This window comes from Centroberyx gerrardi, chromosome 8 (assembly GCF_048128805.1).
Source record: "Centroberyx gerrardi isolate f3 chromosome 8, fCenGer3.hap1.cur.20231027, whole genome shotgun sequence".
NCBI lineage: Eukaryota > Metazoa > Chordata > Actinopteri > Beryciformes > Berycidae > Centroberyx > Centroberyx gerrardi.
In genome coordinates, this window is record NC_136004.1 from 32,898,575 (window position 1) to 32,916,973 (window position 18,399).

The 18,399-nt window shown below is 42.8% G+C and overlaps 3 protein-coding genes and 1 non-coding gene across 5 annotated transcripts in view; 3 read left to right on the forward strand and 1 right to left on the reverse strand.

Moving 5' to 3' along the window:
• spinb (spindlin b) overlaps positions 1–6,101 on the forward strand; it is a 17,259-nt gene extending 11,158 nt beyond the window's left edge. Inside the window, exons 5-7 of the mRNA XM_071919311.2 lie at positions 1,425–1,580; positions 2,158–2,391; positions 3,392–6,101. Of these exons, the coding sequence (XP_071775412.1) occupies positions 1,425–1,580; positions 2,158–2,391; positions 3,392–3,591 (590 nt within the window). The 3' untranslated portion in view covers positions 3,592–6,101. The remainder of the gene's footprint in view (positions 1–1,424; positions 1,581–2,157; positions 2,392–3,391) is intronic.
• Positions 1–18,399, reverse strand: part of LOC139927247 (ras-related protein Rab-14-like) — a 243,161-nt gene that overhangs the window by 209,936 nt on the left and 14,826 nt on the right. The window lies entirely within an intron of this gene.
• On the forward strand, positions 13,093–13,191 carry LOC139927251 (small nucleolar RNA U13). The gene has a single exon (XR_011785341.1). It is a non-coding gene; the product is annotated as a small nucleolar RNA U13 (small nucleolar RNA).
• Positions 13,917–18,399, forward strand: part of mak16 (MAK16 homolog (S. cerevisiae)) — a 5,052-nt gene continuing 569 nt past the window's right edge. Inside the window, exons 1-7 of the mRNA XM_078285398.1 lie at positions 13,917–14,082; positions 15,243–15,292; positions 15,549–15,658; positions 16,200–16,264; positions 16,740–16,891; positions 17,816–17,870; positions 18,116–18,190. Coding sequence (XP_078141524.1) covers positions 14,068–14,082; positions 15,243–15,292; positions 15,549–15,658; positions 16,200–16,264; positions 16,740–16,891; positions 17,816–17,870; positions 18,116–18,190 — 522 coding nt within the window. The 5' untranslated portion in view covers positions 13,917–14,067. The remainder of the gene's footprint in view (positions 14,083–15,242; positions 15,293–15,548; positions 15,659–16,199; positions 16,265–16,739; positions 16,892–17,815; positions 17,871–18,115; positions 18,191–18,399) is intronic.

Sequence of the window (18,399 nt, forward strand, 5' to 3'; positions counted from 1 at the left end):
AACATATGTTAAAATTCAGTTAGTTGGATAGATCATCTTCCAAGTCCTTCCAGAATTTCTCGACATGTGGGCAATTAACAAATGGATGTTCTATTTTTTTTTTATATGATTTTATTTTAGTTTCAATATAGACACAAAACACGACATCTCATATATTTATCACAAACAAAACAACCTAACATAAATTAAAAAAGATAAATACAAATACCAAATAACAACAAATAGATGTTCTATAGAGATCATATCGCTGTTGTCAGGTGAAAACCTTTTATCTCCAAACTGTAAACTTTTCTACTATGCAAAGCATCTTTGAGTACTTAGAAAAGCACTTTATAAATAAAATGTTTTATTTCAGGAACGCAGCAGGAAACAGGCTTGTTTTTCAGCTTGTGTTTCACTTCATCCAGCAGGTTTTGAAACGGTTTCTCAACCCCAAAAAAATAATCCTTCAGTTTAAAATAAAACATGAAAATCACCAAAATTGCAGTTACAAGGTTTTCGCTTCACAGCAATATGTACCACAGTCTGTTCAGTCACTTTTTATCTGAGAACATTTTAAAAGAGTTACTTGTTACTTTTACTGAGTTTTTTACACCAGCGATTTTACTTCTGCTGTGGCAGAATTTCATCACAGTTACAGAAATTTCATCACAGTAACAGCAGTTGTGTTTGAGTCACATATTTTAAGTCATTTTGGACGTTTGGATTTAACTAAATAAACTGAACTGAAGCCAAACTGTCGCTCTGCCCGTCACCCAGCAGGCTGACATCCTCCCAGATGTTGAGGTTTCACTGTTTGATGTGAGGGTTTCTGTGTCAACTGCTGAACTGGATTCACACACACACACACACACACACACACACACACACAGCAGAGCGGGTTTCAATTCACTCAATTCAAACTGCAAACAGAAACTTTGACTCAAAAAAAAAAAAGCTTTGGAGATGACTTCTTAAATTTGTGTCTGTTAAGGAAGGAAGCTGAAAATATATTCTAGAGAAAAGAAATCTTGATTTTCATTATAACTATCATACTTTTTGCTGAAATGTCGCAGTACAGTTCTGTATTCAAAATATGTACGTATGTATTTTTTTGGGAAAATGAAGCCTGATGACCGTTTTCCTGCCTGGTCAGTTCTCACAGGCGAACGTCTAATCTCTGATTGTTTCCGTCTTCACTGAAAACACCGTTAGACAGAATAGAGACGGCTTCTTTTTCGTCCGGGAGTCGATGAGAGAGTCTCACGTTCAGACCTCATGTTTTTTATGCCAGAGGTTTATTTCATTTCAGCAAAACCGCGTAAAGTAGCAGAGTGAGATCCAGACGGGTCTTTAAATTATCAAAAAACAACTTTGTTTAGCAGCTGCTCATGTTTTCCACATGTGATATATTCATAAGGTTTCTTCATCAATCCGCCCTCTAGGCAAGTCGTCCCAGTGGAAGGGGACGGTCCTGGACCAGGTTCCCGTTAATCCCTCGCTGTACCTGATCAAATACGACGGCTTCGACTGCATCTACGGCCTGGAGCTGTACAGCGACGAGCGGGTGGTGGGGCTGGAGGTCCTGCCCGACCGAGTGGGTGAGCGACACGCCGCACCCCTTCTGCTGTTAGGGTCCTGACCCAGTGTATCTCCGCCTCCAGCCCAAACAACAATCCTCGTTAGAAATCATGAGATAACGAAACCTCGCTGAGCCAAAGGCCGCTCTGATTGGCTCTGAGTTTGAAACAGGATTCTCCCATAATCCCCCAGAAATGGCACGTCTGGTCTGTTTTTCTGCCTGGGCAGCACAAGTTTCCATTGTTAGCTTAGCTACAATGCTAACTAGAGTTTAACCAGGCAGCAGTTTTCTGTCAGAAGCAGAACGGCTGTTTGCGCGGCCGTAGCTCACACCGCTTCACATCAGTTTTGTTTCACCAGCTAGCTAACTGTAGCAACTTGCTTGTTATTCCTATGACAGTAAACAAGTGAGAAGCAGTGCCAGGCTCCGCCCATAGCTCCGCCCATAGCCAAATCTGACTGGTTTGAATGGCTACACCAGATTAGTCTGTGATTATTCCAGGAGTTATTTTGTGATGAAGTGAGGTAATTGACCTGTAATGCATGTGAAACCCAGACATGTAAAGGTAAACCTGCTCTGTCTCGGTTCTGGTCCAGCTCCGGCCCGTGTGAGCGACTCGCTGCTCGCGGAGACGATGATCGGCAAGGCGGTGGAGCACATGTTCGAGACGGAGGAGGGTCCGAAGGAGGAGTGGCGGGGCATGGTGCTGGCCCGGGCGCCCATCATGACCACCTGGTTCTACATCACCTACGAGAAAGACCCGGTGCTCTACATGTACCAGCTGCTGGACGACTACAAGGAGGGAGACCTGCGCATCATGCCCGACTCCAGTGAGTGATTACTTTGTTCACGGGCGACTCACGGGAGTTTGTCCCGTCGGTCACTTTACCCGATATGTGACGACGGGATTGACACCAAAACCATCTCTGTGTCTCCGGTCTGGGATCTATGGTAAACATGTGGTATGCTAAAGTGTTCGCATGCACACTGGGCAGAGTGACCTCGGTTTTGGTGTCAGTCCTGACGATACTGGACCAGGTGACCGATGGGCCAAACTCCCAAAAAGTCAGTATCGTCCTTCAACCCCACGATCTATTTAAGATTGTGTTAGCGGACTGCTGCCGCTCACAGCAGCTGTTTCCATCCAGCTGTTCACCAAATTTTAAGCAAACTTTTAAATTCCAATTTGAAATTTTGAAAAATAACATGAATTATCAGGTTGAAGCAGATAAATCAGCGAGTTCTTGTTCTTTGGTGTAAGCTCATGTTGACCCTTCTTCACACTACAGAAAGCCTTACTATGTTATTTATTTATTTGTCAAATGCATTTTTTTCCCTATTTAACGCATAATTTCTTCATGACAAAAACTTTTCTGCCTCAAATGAGTAATTTTCTCCCCCCTATTTTTAGGAAATTTTATTGAAATTTGCCTTTTCCTTTCAGCTTTTTTTGATTTGACGTATCATAATTCACAATGAATCAATTAATTATAGATTTGTAATTTTCATTTCTGTGATTTTGATTGTGTTTTTGCTCATGCACATTGTTGCTTATTGTTCATCTAAAATTTTCTAAATTTTCTAAAAATTTCTGTACCAGGTCTCCCTGCAACAGGAGATTTTTAATCTTAATTTGACTACCTGGTTAAATAAAGGTTAAATAATATAAAGATATTTGTAATACATCAGGATGATTTGTAAATGTTGCCACCAGCCAAACACTGGTAAATTAGTAAGTCAGTCTACTTTACCAGGCACTTTGGCAGGTAACCATAATAATACAACAAATCTCTCTCCCCCCCGCCCCCCCCCGCCCCCCCCCCCCCCCAGACGACAGCGTCCCGGCGGAGCGGGAGCCTGGTGAGGTGGTGGACAGCCTGGTTGGTAAACAGGTTGAATACGCCAAAGAGGACGGTGGGAAGCGGTCGGGGATGGTGATCCACCAGGTGGAGGCCAAACCCTCCGTCTACTTCATCAAGTTCGACGACGACTTCCACATCTACGTCTACGACCTGGTCAAGACCTCCTAAGACCCGACGGGAAACTAAAACTCGGTCCAAGACCCCACAAAGACTCGCCGAGACCCGTTAAGACCCACCGAGACCCCCTAAGACGAGAAAAATACAAACTTGGTTCGAGACCCGCCCCGAAACCCCCAGTAAGACGGAAAAACTACATCTAGGGTTTAAGACCTCCAGAGACTCACTAAGAACTACGGAGACCCCCTAAGACAGAAGAAATCATTCAGGTTGAGATTTCCTAAGACCTGGTAGGATGCCTCCTCCTGAAACGCCTTAAGACAGAAAAAAATCCATGATGGTTTGAGACCCGCCCCCCCAAAAAACCCACTAAGACAGAAAAGCTACAACTGAGGTTCAAGACCTCTAAAGACTCACTAAGGTTTATCAAGACCCCCTAAGACAGAAGACGTTCATCATTCGTCATTTTGGTCAAGATTTCCTCAGACTGAGAGGATGCCTCCTCCTGAAACCCCCTAAGACAGAAAACCTTCACACCATGTTAGCTGCCTTTTCACTATTTATTGTGAAATATTTATCGTGATAAACAGTAAAAATGTAGCTAACATTGTGTGCGGGTTGAAACTGTTTCCTCCAAGACCTCCTGAGACCCACTAAGACAGAAGAAATCCAGCTTGGTTTGACGATACAACTCCCACATCTACATCTACAACCTGAGACTTCCTGAGACCCGCTAGGACTCGCTCCTGAGACCCCTCAAGACGAAGGGGGAAAAGGTCTCTTGACCACAACATCACCGGTTCGTGAGGCAGAGCGGGTCTGTGACCCCGTAAGACGACAAGACGTACACTTCGGTGAAGACCTCCGTAAGACCCCCCCCTCTCCTGAAACCCGCTAAGACCGTTTGAGACCGCAGCTGGCCGGGGAGGGGAGCGGACGGGTCGGGTCTGAGGGGTTAATGAAGGGATGGGATTTAAGAAAAAAAAAACAAAAGAAAGAAAAATTGGCTAAGAAGAAAGAAAAATCCAGCTTTGTGGAAATCTGTGAGGGTCTTTACCGAAACATCATCAGTCCATCAGTCGGTCTCCAGCCTTGTTTTTAACGTCAGACATCTTGGTGTGAACTTTTCTTCCTGGACCCCCCCCCCCCCTTATTGTAAATGGACTATTCTACTTTAACAGGAAGTACATGAAGAACGCACGTCCAATGGCAGAGCATTTTACTGACCGTGTGTCCAATGGCAGAGCGTTTTAACCTGCAGGTCGCCTATCGAGGAACAAAGACACTAAGAGGAATAAACACTCGTTCCCCAGCAGTGGAAAAACCAGAGAGTAGAGTCCAGGATTTTCACTTTTTTCATTCTTTTTTTATTTTGTCAGTCTGTGTTTGTGCCGAACCCTAAACTATCGACGCTGCCGTTAGCTTCTCCCTCCAGCAGGTCCCACATCAGTCCATGTAGCAGGGCGGTTCTCACATGTATGACCTTAAAGGGAAACCTCGACGCTGATGATGGTCCGTTGTTTTTGTTCAGCAGACAGTCAGCACAGTGTGAGGAAACACCTTCTGTAGCGCTGCATCGGTTAAAGAGCTTGTTAGCTTGTAGCTAGCAGGAACTGGTTTTACTGAGGAGAGCTAACAATGCTAACAAGCTATTTTAGGGTTAGAGGAGGAACTGAACCCCAAACCCAAATCTGTGTAAAGCCTGACACCTAAAGGTAAAAAGCATGCTGCTGAAACTGCCATCTGCTATTGGCTGATCTTTGGTGCCAGGTGATTATGTCACCTTCTATAGAGTACAACAGGTGGTGACATCACTTGGTACCAAAGATCAGCCAATAGAAGATCGTCATTTCAGTAGAATGCTTTTTACCTTTAGGTGTCAGGCTTTACACAGGTTTGGGGTTTAGTTCCTCTTTAAAATGGCTTGTTAGCATTGTTACTGCTAGCTACAAGCTAACAAGCTAGGTTGCAGCTGGGAGCATCCATCCAGTTTCTATAAGGAATGCTAACAATGCTAGTGCGCCAATTTTCAGTAAAATGAAGTGTCAGTATGAAGGTGTATTTCTCTGCTGTGTAACCTGTCTGCTGATGAAAGATAACCAGCTATGGCTGCATGTCTCTTAATCAATAACCATAATGGAATCCTTTATTGATGGGGAAATAGATTTTTCTCTTTCCTCCATCTAGAGGATGGTCAGAGGTCAGCAGGGTTTGGGGTTTGAACCCGGGTCTCTCTGCTCACTGCCCCCCCTGCTTTATTTTCATTAGAGCTAAACATCTGTGTAGCACTGCTAGCCAAAAGAAAAAGAAAAGCGTTTCCTGGTGGACATGCAGCCTAAGTTTCCAAATGTCAAGGTTCGGGTTCGACCAATATATGAGTTTTAGAATTACGACACTGATGTTTTTTGGGTTGAAGCTGCTGATATTTTTTATCTTTATATTTGACCATTTTCTTGCCAAAAAAAAACAATTCAAACATATCCAGTGTTTCCTCCAGAATTTCCTTCTTGTCAGGTTGGAAACAGAATTTAGACCATCATGGGACACTAAAACTCTCCACTGAAACCTAGAATACCGTATTTCCTCTAATAGTGGCCGGTAGTCAATTAAAACCCGGGTCTCCGATAATCCGTGGTCGACACGAACAAATAAAGGCCGGCCTCAAATACAGGCCGGGGAAAAAAACAAAGGAAACAAGACTAGGTCAAAACCCAGTATATGGCTGGACCGTGTCCGTCTCCTCTCTCCGCCGCTGTCCTCTCCACCGCGCCCACGGCCCGCATCGATCCTCCCGATCCAAGCCGATGACGCATCGGCGTCGAGACCCCCGCCGAAATCTCGGCCGGATCACCGGGAACACATCGGCGCCCGGCTATCGGCGCCCGGCTATCGGCACCGGCCGGAACCGTGCCCCCGGGAAACTCCGGGAAGCGTCGGCAGTAAGCCCTCGGCGCACCGAAACCTCCATGCTTGTCTGTGTCTCTCTCTCCGCCGACAGAACAGAGGGCTGTCAGGTGGACTGAGCTCGCGCATATGCATAGAAATAAACGGCGATATGATATAACTGTATAGATTCTATTCTTAGCTTCAGTTAGCTTCAGTTAGCTTCAGTTAGCTTCAGCTTACATGCAAACAACGGTGGATACCAGTAAACTCCTGCTGCCTGTTTGTAACTGTAGTTTGTAGTTATATAATGTAACTGTAGTTTGTAGTAACGTACAAGTGCCACAAGACGGCTCGGCCGGTGGAAGTCTCTGGAGCGTGCCGTCGTCTATTACCGTAATTATCGTAATGCATTGCAGTAACAAAAAAACGGCTACCTAACGTACCCCAACAGAAGCAGATCAGAAAACAAGGAGGCTTCGTACTCAAATATGAGCAAATATACTTATCAAACAGAGGGAATTAGAAATAAAGGCCTGTCTCTAATATAAGCCTGCTTCCAATAAAGGCCTGGTGCCCTCTGCAGTTGAGGTAAATAAAGGCCCGGGCCAATATTAGAGGAAATACGGTAATACTGTCTCATTCAAATTGAATCAGTTCAGGTTAAGGGCTTCCCATAGACAACTAGTGTAGTATTGATCAATCCTGCAACAAATATGTAATCAATCAAACTGCATCCTATCAGACTGGAGCAGATCTGAGTTTTAGTAAAACGGCGGCAAACTGATATATCGGTCCGACCCGAGTCGAGGTTTCCCTTCATCCTGGCTGACGCACTTGTTGCTCTCTAGTCGAGTATTGATCTCTGATAGGCCGGACTCCTGTGGTGCCTGAGGGTGCGTTTGTTTCGCTGCGAGGCCCGGGCCGACGGCACCGCACACACTCAGCTGTGGACCAAACGTACCCGCTGGGTTCGGTTCATCAGATGTGTCTCCATAGAACGTTGTTTTATAGTTTTTTTTTGTTGTTTTTTTTGTTTTTTTTTAAATATCTGCCCCCTCAGTAGCTCTTCTTCTACTTCTTCCTCTTCTTCTGCGGTAAAGTTCGCAGCACTCCTGCTTTCATATCGACGCGCTGTATATCCTCGTCTCTCTTGTCTATATGTTTATATCTGCCGGCACATACGGATCACCTTATTTTCTTTGTGTATTATCTTTTTCTTCAGTTTCATTTTATCCTGTCCTGTGTATATATTCCCCACATGAAGTACGGATCATCTGTCATGTTCCTCCTTAAAAACTCTGATCTGAACCGGAGTGACGGCGGTAGAGGAGCGAACAGCAGCTCCGGTTTTCCCGGTTAGTCGTGTTGTTAGCTGTAGGATTTTTTTATAACTGTATGCCGATCGACAAATCTCACGGTTTCCTTGTGGAAAACCGTTCGACTCTCCGACTCCACGTTTCCTGTTTCACGTCCCACAATCCTCTGTTTTACGTTGATGTCACAGCAATTTTTGCATCCCTCCTTACGAGCATTTAGTTCATCAGGATGTTGAGCAGCCATCTTACCTGTTTCACATCCCAGAATCCTGTGCTGTCAGTTAATGTCATCGCCCCCCCCCCCCCCCCCCGCCCCGCCCCCCCACAGTCAGTTTGTTGACTCCATTTTGCATCCATCACTTTAATTAATTTTTGGACACCAAACGACGCGAAGCGAAAGCAGCCATGTTGCCTGTTCCACATCTCATGTGCCTGAAGGAACTGGAGCGTTTTATTTTCGCCTGTAGAGGTTCCGCCTCCTTCTGAAAATGTGTTTTCTTTTATTGTTTTTCAAACCAGTGCATTCTCATTCTGTAATTCTAGAAGAGGTCGGGATCTAGAATCCATGGGTTCCGATTCTAGAACTATTTCTTGTTACGATGTACGGATTCTCATTTTAGAACCCGTGCATTCAGATTCTGGAACATGTCCGTTTTAGTACGTGCATTACTGCTCTGGAATCCATGGTTTCATATTCTAGAACATGTCTGTTTAGAACCCACGCGTTCTGAATCTAGAACGTCTTATTTAAGGACGCACGCATTCTTGTTCCCTAGTCCATGAATTCAGATACTAGAACATGCGTACTCCTGTTTTTAAAATGAGCGCTCTTGTTCTAGAACCCATGCATTCCCATTCTAGAACATGTCTATTTTTAGAACGTTCATTCTTGGACTGGAATCCATGGAATCAGATTCTAGAACAACGCACTCTCCTGCGTTCTCGCTATGGAACCCATGCATTCTGATTCTAGAACACCTCGTGCTCAGATGTACGCATTCTCATTCTGTGAAACCCCATGCCTTCCGGTTCTAGAACGTGTCGTTGTTTTAGAACCTGCGTTCTCGTTCTAGACCCCGTACATTCACACTGCTCGGCACATATGAAGAGTTTCGTTCCAAAATGAAATCATTTACCATTTGAAATGTGCGACTCCTGATCTGATGAACTGAATACTGGCATGAAAATAAAACTCACCATTTACTGTCGTTGAATTTCTCAGCTGTCTGAAGCCTTTAACTGTGTTGCTTTTCCTAAACACTGAGCAGTTAACATCAGGTAACTTGTTCTGATAATGGACATATTGCATTTTGGAATGAAATGGGTCATATGTGCTGTGACTGTAGGAAGTGTGTGTTGTGTCAGTTGCTGTTCTGTGTCGTCTGTCGCTCAGCAGCCTGCTGCCTGGCTCAAAGGCTCCGGGAAACCGGTCCACACAGAACCGGTGCAGATCTGGAATCGCACCCAGCTCCCGATCTTACCCAGAGTTCCCCCCGGCTCTGACCGGCCTCTGCCGCAGTGCGACTCATGGAGACGCTCATCCCACCTGAGACTAGAGTTCGACTGATATGGGTTTTGAAGGACGATCATTTTAGGATTAATGCTATTGATGGCCAATATTTTGTGCTGATATTCAGTATCTTTCAATTTGACCATTTTCGTTGCAAAAATATAAAAAGAAATCCCAAGTTGCTCCAAGAATTTTCTTCTTGTCAGGGTGAAAAGGCTCTGAAACGTTTAGAGCATCATGGGACTCTAAAAATCTGATATTTAATAAAAGGACAATATCGGCCCCATATATCAGTCTAACTCTAGTGTCCAGTGATGATGGGAAGTCTGCAGGTCCAACATGGTTTAGGAATCTGTAAGTGAGGTTCTGGCTTTTGTTTTCTTCATTTTTCATGACTTCACGTTCCACTCATCAGTTCGTCTCCGAGCCGCCTGAGCAGGCTCTTTGGGTTTCTCTTCACTGCTGAGGTGTTGCGACCGTCCGGACGGAGGACGAGGACAGACGGTCAACGTTTCAGTTTTCAGTTTTGTTCGAAGGACGAAGTTTTGTTTCTCAAAGTGTTTCCATGCAGAGCTTCGCTGTCGACCCGCAGCGTCCGGCCCGGACTCACCGGTCCTGCAGGGAAACCTAATTTAGTTATTAGAAACTATTATCCAGCCGGCAAAGAATCTCCTTTGGCAAAAAATGAGAAATATATCAATGTATTTTATTTTTCTGTCAAAATTGTGTTGTTTTTGATTGAGGAAAATCCAAAGTCAGCCCTGGAAATCCCTGTTTGGCTCCAAAAAACTAATTACAGAACAAAATTACCAATAAGAGGAAAAACACGGAGATTGATCGAGGCCATTGATCCTGTTTCAGACAAGTTTAGTCAGTTTGGTCTGTCTCACCTGGGAAGGCCTGGTTAGACTTGTTTAGACCTGGTTGGACCTGGTTGGACCTGTTGTGGAAACCCAGCTGCTGCTCTGCCTCTGGTTTTCCTCCTCTGCATCACTCTTAACGCACAAACCAATGGACTCCTGCTCCGACGGAAAGATCTGGAAGGAAGTTGGACTGTTTCTGGTCTGAACCTGCTGATGAACTGACCAATCAGAAACCAGAAGGTCTGGTCCAGTCTGCAGGAAGCAGCCGCCATCTTTCTGAAACTTGTATTCATCTGGTGAAACGGTGAAAGCGGCCGGGGGTTTGGTGCGACCCGCTGTGAAGAGTTCAGTCTCCCTCCTCATCCTCTGTCCGTCAGAACCAACCAGGACGCAGGGAGCATTTACCCACAATGCTTCAGGCTGGTGAACCACGTGACATTCAGACTGCAGTGAGACTTCCTGGAAGGAAAAAAAAACGGATCTGAAGACGCTGCGGCTGGGTTTGACCTTTAACCCGATCTCCATGATGTGGACATCAGTAGTAGGAAATCACACGTCCATCAGGAGCCAACATGGCGTTCATATTTTACAGAATACTGTTGTGCTGTACTGTGTGTGTGTGTGTGTGTGTGTGTGTGAGAGAGTGTGTGTGTGTGTCCTGTCACTCAGCCCCTGTTCAGCAGTGTTGTTTTTGCATGCCTATATAGCTCAGTGTAAATCGATGTGAGTTGCATGTCAGTGTAGTTTCCTTTTCCTGGTTCAGTTGTTCGGCTGACTTCTGTCTGTTGTGGCTTTGGGTGCGTTTGATTTTTGTTCTTTTTTTTTTTCTTTTTCTTTTTTTTTTTTCTTTTTTTGTACTGTGCGTCCCAGAGACTGGTATTTTTGGGTTATTGAACAAAAAAAAAATCCCCCCTCAAACAGAATTGACATCCGTTATTCTCTGATCTCTGATGGTTTCGTCATATTCGGGAACATGAACAGTTTCGCCCGAAAAGCTGGAGGCAAATGACAGATGTGAGTTCTGTTTTGGGGTGGATTGTCCCTTTAAAGAGTGCCAACTACAGATGCCAGTGTTGTACAGCAGTGAAAAGCTCACACTATTTACTAAAATAAACCATTTCTCTGTTTTTTTCACTGTCGAGTCTGAGTGAGTTCTTATAAATTTGCGGTTTTAGTGAAACCAGAGTGTTTCCATGTTACTGCAGATCAGCTGATCACCAACATTCACATCTCAACACACCGGAGCAGGATGACAGATTCCCTCCGGTCCTGGAATATCCTTGAATTTTGATTGGTTTATTCCAGACAGGGAAAGTCAGAGATTTGGATCATTTCTGTTCTGAAGTCAGGGAATATCAGGGAATTTTTATAAATGGGTCACTCTCCAGGAATACAGCAGGATGTATTTTCCAGCTTGTTTCACATATTCATCACATCAGATGTTTTTCAGACTGAAAAACAACATGAAGGAACCAGGAAGGAAGAACAGTTTCAGGTCATGGAAGCTACGACTTAGTTATGGAAAGTCAAGGAAAAGCCACAGTGGGAATCTGCTGTGACTTTATGACTTTTCCACCTTCATCACAAACACAAGATAGCAGCATTTCGTGCTGCAGAGGGCAGTGGCTCCCCTCAAATACAGTTCAAGATACTTCAGGTTTCTACCAAGGAACACTGAAGCAGTTCAGGCAGCAACCAGGTTCAGACTGAAGCTCAGTGAGAAAGAGGTAGGAGAGGAGGAAGCTAATATGAAGCCTAGCGCTCTGCTGCTAACAGTAGAGACACAAACCAGCCAACACTGAATAATTCTCCAACTTGCTGTCACACCCAAACATCTCTCTGTCACTTCAGTTTGAAGTTAAACTGATTTCTTGAACCTCAAACATTCCCTTAGGATTTGGAATCAAGATCTATCTGTTAGTTTCATAGTTATGGCTAAAATTAATAGCAGATCATCACCAAAATCAAATCAGTTCCTTGTCCAAAGGCTGATCTGTTTATCAAATTTACTTTTAAATCTGTTTCTAAGTTTATGAGAAATCCTGACAGACAATCTAACTGAACTAAACAAACAACCTCCCTGCTGGAGATAAAAATACAATCTATCCATACTAAGTTATCTAGGTTAGCTAGTTAGCTAGCAGACCTTCCAACATCATGATGCCATGGACATGAATCAATGAAAAAAATAAGTCATTACATTTATATTTTTATTTAAATTTTGACCAGTTTCTTTAGCATTCAAGTTTGCTAGTTAGCTAGTTAGCGTTCGCTCTTTGGCTCCGCCCACTGAGAAAACTACAGTCAGTTAGGTGATTGATAGTTTGTTGGATTAACTCATCTTTACCAAGCAGGTGATTGACAGCAGAGTTTTAGTAAATAGACAGTTAACAGATCTTCAAACCTTTAAACAGGTTACACTCCAAACAGGAAGAACAGTGGAACACATGCAGAACACAGGTTTCAGTACAAAGTTGTCTCCTTTTATTTAGATTTTTAGAATAAAAAAATAAATAATCAAGTACAGTGAAGTCACTGTAAACTACTGAGCACCACAGACAAACTACAAGCCTCTACAGGAGTATTATAGGAATATTGTAGTGATACCATATTAAATAAAAAATAAAGTAATAAAGTCCTATAAGGTCACTAAAGACTGGATCTATACTATAAATCTTCAGGTTCCTATGTTCTGTCCCTCCGCACCGCCAGGCGGCGCTGTTGCAGAACGCTTGTTGTTATTCACTTCCTGATCCAGTGATTACTCCCACAATGCATCACTCCTGAATACATTAGAAATCTCTTCTTTTCTGAATTATTTTTTATATATTTTGATATTTTTTCTTAATTCTGTTTCTGATGGTGTTTTGTCTGATAATCTGTCAATGAACTGTCGCGTGCCCGTCTGTAGCGCGTCACCGTGACTGAACCGAGCAGCGAGGAGCTTCAGGTGCTTCAGCGCCATCTTTGCTCTTTGATCCTTCTGGTTCAAGCATGTGATGATTGGGTGTTTCACGGTTTATCTGTGAAAGGTGCAGCCTAAACTTGTTACGCATGCGCCTCAGCCCTTCTGATCTTGAATCTCAAATCTACATTTTATACAGCATGTTTAAAAAGAAGAGGTATTATTTCATCAGATGTTGATGTGCTTTACATGATACTCAAAAACACTTAACAGCTAAGGAAAAATAAAACAATTGGTACAAGAAATACATTTTATCAACTCGTTAATACTAAAATAAATAACATGTTTTTAACGCAATACAAAACAAAAACATACATATTTAATCAATAATCTTTAGCACACTTATGAAACCAGTGTTACACTTTACATCAAAATGCAAGCAAAGCAATCGGCCAAATAAACAATAAAGAGAAAAAAGAAAATGGCGTGAACTGGACAGATCGCAAAATTACTTATATATATATATATTATTAATTTTATTTTTTTTTTACATTTTTTTCATTGTTTGATTTTATTTTGGCTTTCATTTTTAAGTTCTACATCCACCAGTGTAAGCACAGACTAAACCTCACTTTACTGAGGATGAGAAATATTTAAATTCTCACTATAAGACGACATTTGTCAAAAATGTAAATTATATTAATAATGTTTTGTTCCCTCTTAATGTTACATTTCAACACTTTAAGCTTATATTTCCCTCATTTGTATCATATTTTTATTGTATTTCCCTGTCTTTGTATACAGTACTGTGTTTTCTATAATCATGACAGAACTTTTCCCAAACAAGTATCGCGACACTTCTTCGCGTGACTCCCCATCGTCCGCGAGACTTTACACATGCAAACAGAAATGGTGGCTTCCTGACCGTCCATGTGGCTTCAGAGACAGAAAAAACCCTTCAGAACATTAGAGTAATTTATTGTATATTACCGAAACAAACATTGTCCGCGTTAAGGAAGCTGTCGACAGATCTGCAAGGAATCCAAAATGCAGCACGACGATGTGAGTGTGTTCAGTTATTTAGAAGCTGCTCGTGTGCTAAGACCTGATGCTAACGGTACCGGTGGCTTTAAATGCAACTTTTCAGCTTTAAATGCAACTTTTCAGGTCAATACTTAACTTTCAGTGTGAAGTTGCCGTTTATAAATTATCAGTACTTGTCTCTGCCTTCACTTCACAGTTGTGTAACGTTAGAGAGATACGCGGGAGAGAGAATTTGGAAAGCTAGCAAGACCTGATAACGTGCCGTTCGTTCTTGTCAAGCCACACGCCAAACTCTATTCAAAAATGTGTCAGTTTAAAGTCGCCTCGTTTATCAGCAAACACACACGCCCGATAGAACATGAATTGAGACCTTTTAAAAATTAGTACGGTCTGTGGTAAATTCGGCATGTAAGTCATTCATCAGGAAGGACTTTATATCAATAAAATGTCAACTTGAAGAATTGGTTCGCTGCCCTCCACGGAAGCGCAGGTAAGAACATGGAAGAAGATTGTGGGGGAAAAGCAGCGAACCAGTTATAAAAGTTTAAATATGATTTAAACTAGTGCTGCTTGGTGAATTAGATGCATGCCGAATTGAAGAGTGGATACGGAAAAGGTCTTGAGTGATTTTCTGTCAGTTAAAACTCGTGAATATTTGCCGATAAGCAAGGCAGCATTGACTAGACAGATTTGTGAATGGAGTTTAACGTAGCTGTTTCTCTATAAAAGAGAGAACGACGAGTTTCGGGGGTAGGAGCCTGTCAGCAAGCAACTTTATAATTGTGTAACGGCAGAGAGACGCGTTACACAAGTATGACGACTGCTCACTTTAATGTGTTTTTACAGATTTAAACACTGGGTCACAAACTGGCTGAATGGGTTTGGCCTCTGCAATACCAATCATCTCTAAAGGAGATTTTTGTTCTCTTGTTTCTTAGCATTTATTCAGCGTGTGTGTGTGTGTGTGTGTGTGTGTGTGTGTGAGCATACCACTAACTATTGGCCAGCTGGTCTGATCCTGCATTCACCGTACTAATTGTATAGAGAGACATTTCATGAATCCTCCTTGGAATAAGATACTTTAAATATTAAATGAAGTAGATGCTTTAGAGAATACATGCTGAGCTAATGTGTGTGTGTGTGTGTGTGTGTGTGTGTGTGTGTGTGTGGTTCCTCAGGTGATCTGGGACCTCATCGGGAACAATAAGTTCTGCTCCTACAAAGTCAAGTAAGTCTAAACTTATACACATGGTTATTGATTGATTGACTGATTGATAGGCAGAGTTCTGATGTAGCTTACCTTCATTTCAGTTCATATTATTATATATACATGTTTTTCTTTAAAAAAAAAAAAACAATGAAATATGATATGAAATGCTTTTTTTTCATCCTCCCAACAAGTCACTAGTTATCACAGTGGTCACAGTAATAAAAATGTCTCTCTCTCTCTCTCTCTCTCTCTCTCTCTCTCTCTCTCTCTCCAGGACGAAGACTCAGAACTTCTGTCGTAATGAGTATAACGTCACCGGCTTGTGTAACCGCTCCTCCTGTCCGCTGTCCAACAGTCAGTACGCCACCATCAGGGAGGAGAAAGGTACGCTCAGCTGGACCAGGCCTCCTCCGCCGGGACGATCAGGGAGTTTAGTGAGGGGTCTCCTAGACGGGGGAAATCAGGGAGTTGGATAAATTCCCCCGGGGGAAAGTCGGGGAATATCAGGGAACAGCAGAATGTATTTTTCATGGAAAGACGTGGAAAAGTCGTGGAGCTCTACATCAGGTCCTTGATGGAAAACTGAAATATTAAACACCAACCAGAGTCTGAAAATCCAGTCAGGAAGTGAAGATCTGGAAGAAAGTCTGGAATTCTGTCATAGAAAATGTTTAGGAAATTGATTTAATTATTCCTCTAAAATCATAGGCAGGTGGTTCCATGCAGCTCTGTAGGTGCAGAGAGAGCAGCAGAACTGTGAGATACCTGATGCTTGTCTCTCTCTGTCTCTCTCTCTCTCTCTCTCTCTCTCTCTCTCTCTCTCTCTCTCTCTCTCTCTCTCTCTCTCTCTCTCTCTCTCTCTCTCTCTCTCTCTCTCTCTCTCTCTCTCTCTCTCTCTCTCTCTCTCTCTCTCTCTCTCCTGCAGGTCAGTGTTTCCTCTACATGAAGGTGATCGAGAGAGCGGCGTTCCCTGCCAGGATGTGGGAGAAGGTGAGCAGGAGAACCGGAGAACCACACAGATAGAAAACACTGATGAGAGACTCACTCCATCTGCTGGACGCACGCAAAGAAAAAACACCATTCACTTTCAAATATATTAGTATTATTATCATTATTATACACAATTTTCTGTGCGTATTTTGATCAACTTAAGCTCTTGTTAGGCAGCCTCTTATATATGAATGAATGTTAACTGTACTGTTATTGTATATGTTAATCGTACTTGGATCATTGTGACAAATTGGTGTTGGTGCACCTGTAAGTACGGCTGTAATAACAGGTTCATTAACTTAACAGTGCAGTAATAACAGTATTGTAATCATTGAACTGACAGACTGCAGCAGACAGACTGTTTCCATCTTAGGTAGAAAAGTTTCAAACAGAAATAATGTCCAATACTGATGTGTGTTACTGAAGAGGAAAATGTTAACGTGTGTGTGTGTGTGTGTGTGTGGTGTCTCTACAGGTGAAGCTGAGTAAGAACTATGAGAAAGCGTTGGAGCAGATCGATGAGAATCTGATCTACTGGCCTCGCTTCATCAGACACAAATGTAAACAACGATTCACCAAGATCACCCAGTACCTGATCCGCATCCGCAAGCTGGTCCTGAAGAGACAGGTGAGTACTGATACTGATACTAATACTAATACTACAGTAAGCTGGTCCTGAAGAGACAGTGAGTACTGATACTGATACTAATACTAATACTACAGTAAGCTGGTCCTGAAGAGACAGTGAGTACTGATACTGATACTAATACTAATACTACAGTAAGCTGGTCCTGAAGAGACAGTGAGTACTGATACTGATACTAATACTAATACTAATACTACAGTAAGCTGGTCCTGAAGAGACAGTGAGTACTGATACTGATACTAATACTAATACTAATACTACAGTAAGCTGGTCCTGAAGAGACAGTGAGTACTGATACTAATACTAATACTAATACTACAGTAAGCTGGTCCTGAAGAGACAGTGAGTACTGATACTGATACTAATACTAATACTACAGTAAGCTGGTCCTGAAGAGACAGTGAGTACTGATACTGATACTAATACTAATACTACAGTAAGCTGGTCCTGAAGAGACAGTGAGTACTGATACTGATACTAATACTAATACTAATACTACAGTAAGCTGGTCCTGAAGAGACAGTGAGTACTGATACTGATACTAATACTAATACTAATACTACAGTAAGCTGGTCCTGAAGAGACAGTGAGTACTGATACTGATACTAATACTAATACTACAGTAAGCTGGTCCTGAAGAGACAGTGAGTACTGATACTGATACTAATACTAATACTAATACTACAGTAAGCTGGTCCTGAAGAGACAGTGAGTACTGATACTGATACTAATACTAATACTAATACTACAGTAAGCTGGTCCTGAAGAGACAGTGAGTACTGATACTAATACTAATACTAATACTACAGTAAGCTGGTCCTGCAGAGACAGTGAGTACTGATACTGATACTAATACTACAGTAAGTGAGTACTGTGCTGACGCTGCAGCTGTCTGTGTGTTTCAGGAGGAAGCTGGTTCCTCTCAGCAGGAAGGTGGAGCGGAGAGAGAAGAGGAAGGAGGTGAGCGCTGCACACACACACACACACAGACACACACACACACACACACACACACACACAGAGCGCTGCACGCAGCTCGAGTCCAGCTGGATAAGACGAACCTTTAATGTGACATGTACAGAAAGATGTCCAGATGTGATGCACGTTGTCAGCTGTTCATATTATGGTGTTTCCAGATGGAGGTAAAGGTTAAAGGTGAACTGATGTGTTTTCTGTGTGTGTGTGTGTGTGTGTGTGTTGTGTAGGAGAAAGCTCTGATCGCCGCTCAGCTGGAGAACGCCATCGAGAAGGAACTGCTGGAGAGACTGAAGCAGGGAACGGTACGACAGGACGCTCCTCACGCATTTAAACGAGTCTTCTTCACATTATTAACATGCTCTGTAGCAGAAGAAGCTTTACTGGTAGTATCTGGTAGTATATGACATTAAATTTTATGATTTGTGAAACTTTTAGGATTTTATGTCAACGATACACAAACAATTGCTCACAAATGCTCGAATACAAAATGTGAAAAATGCAAACACATGAA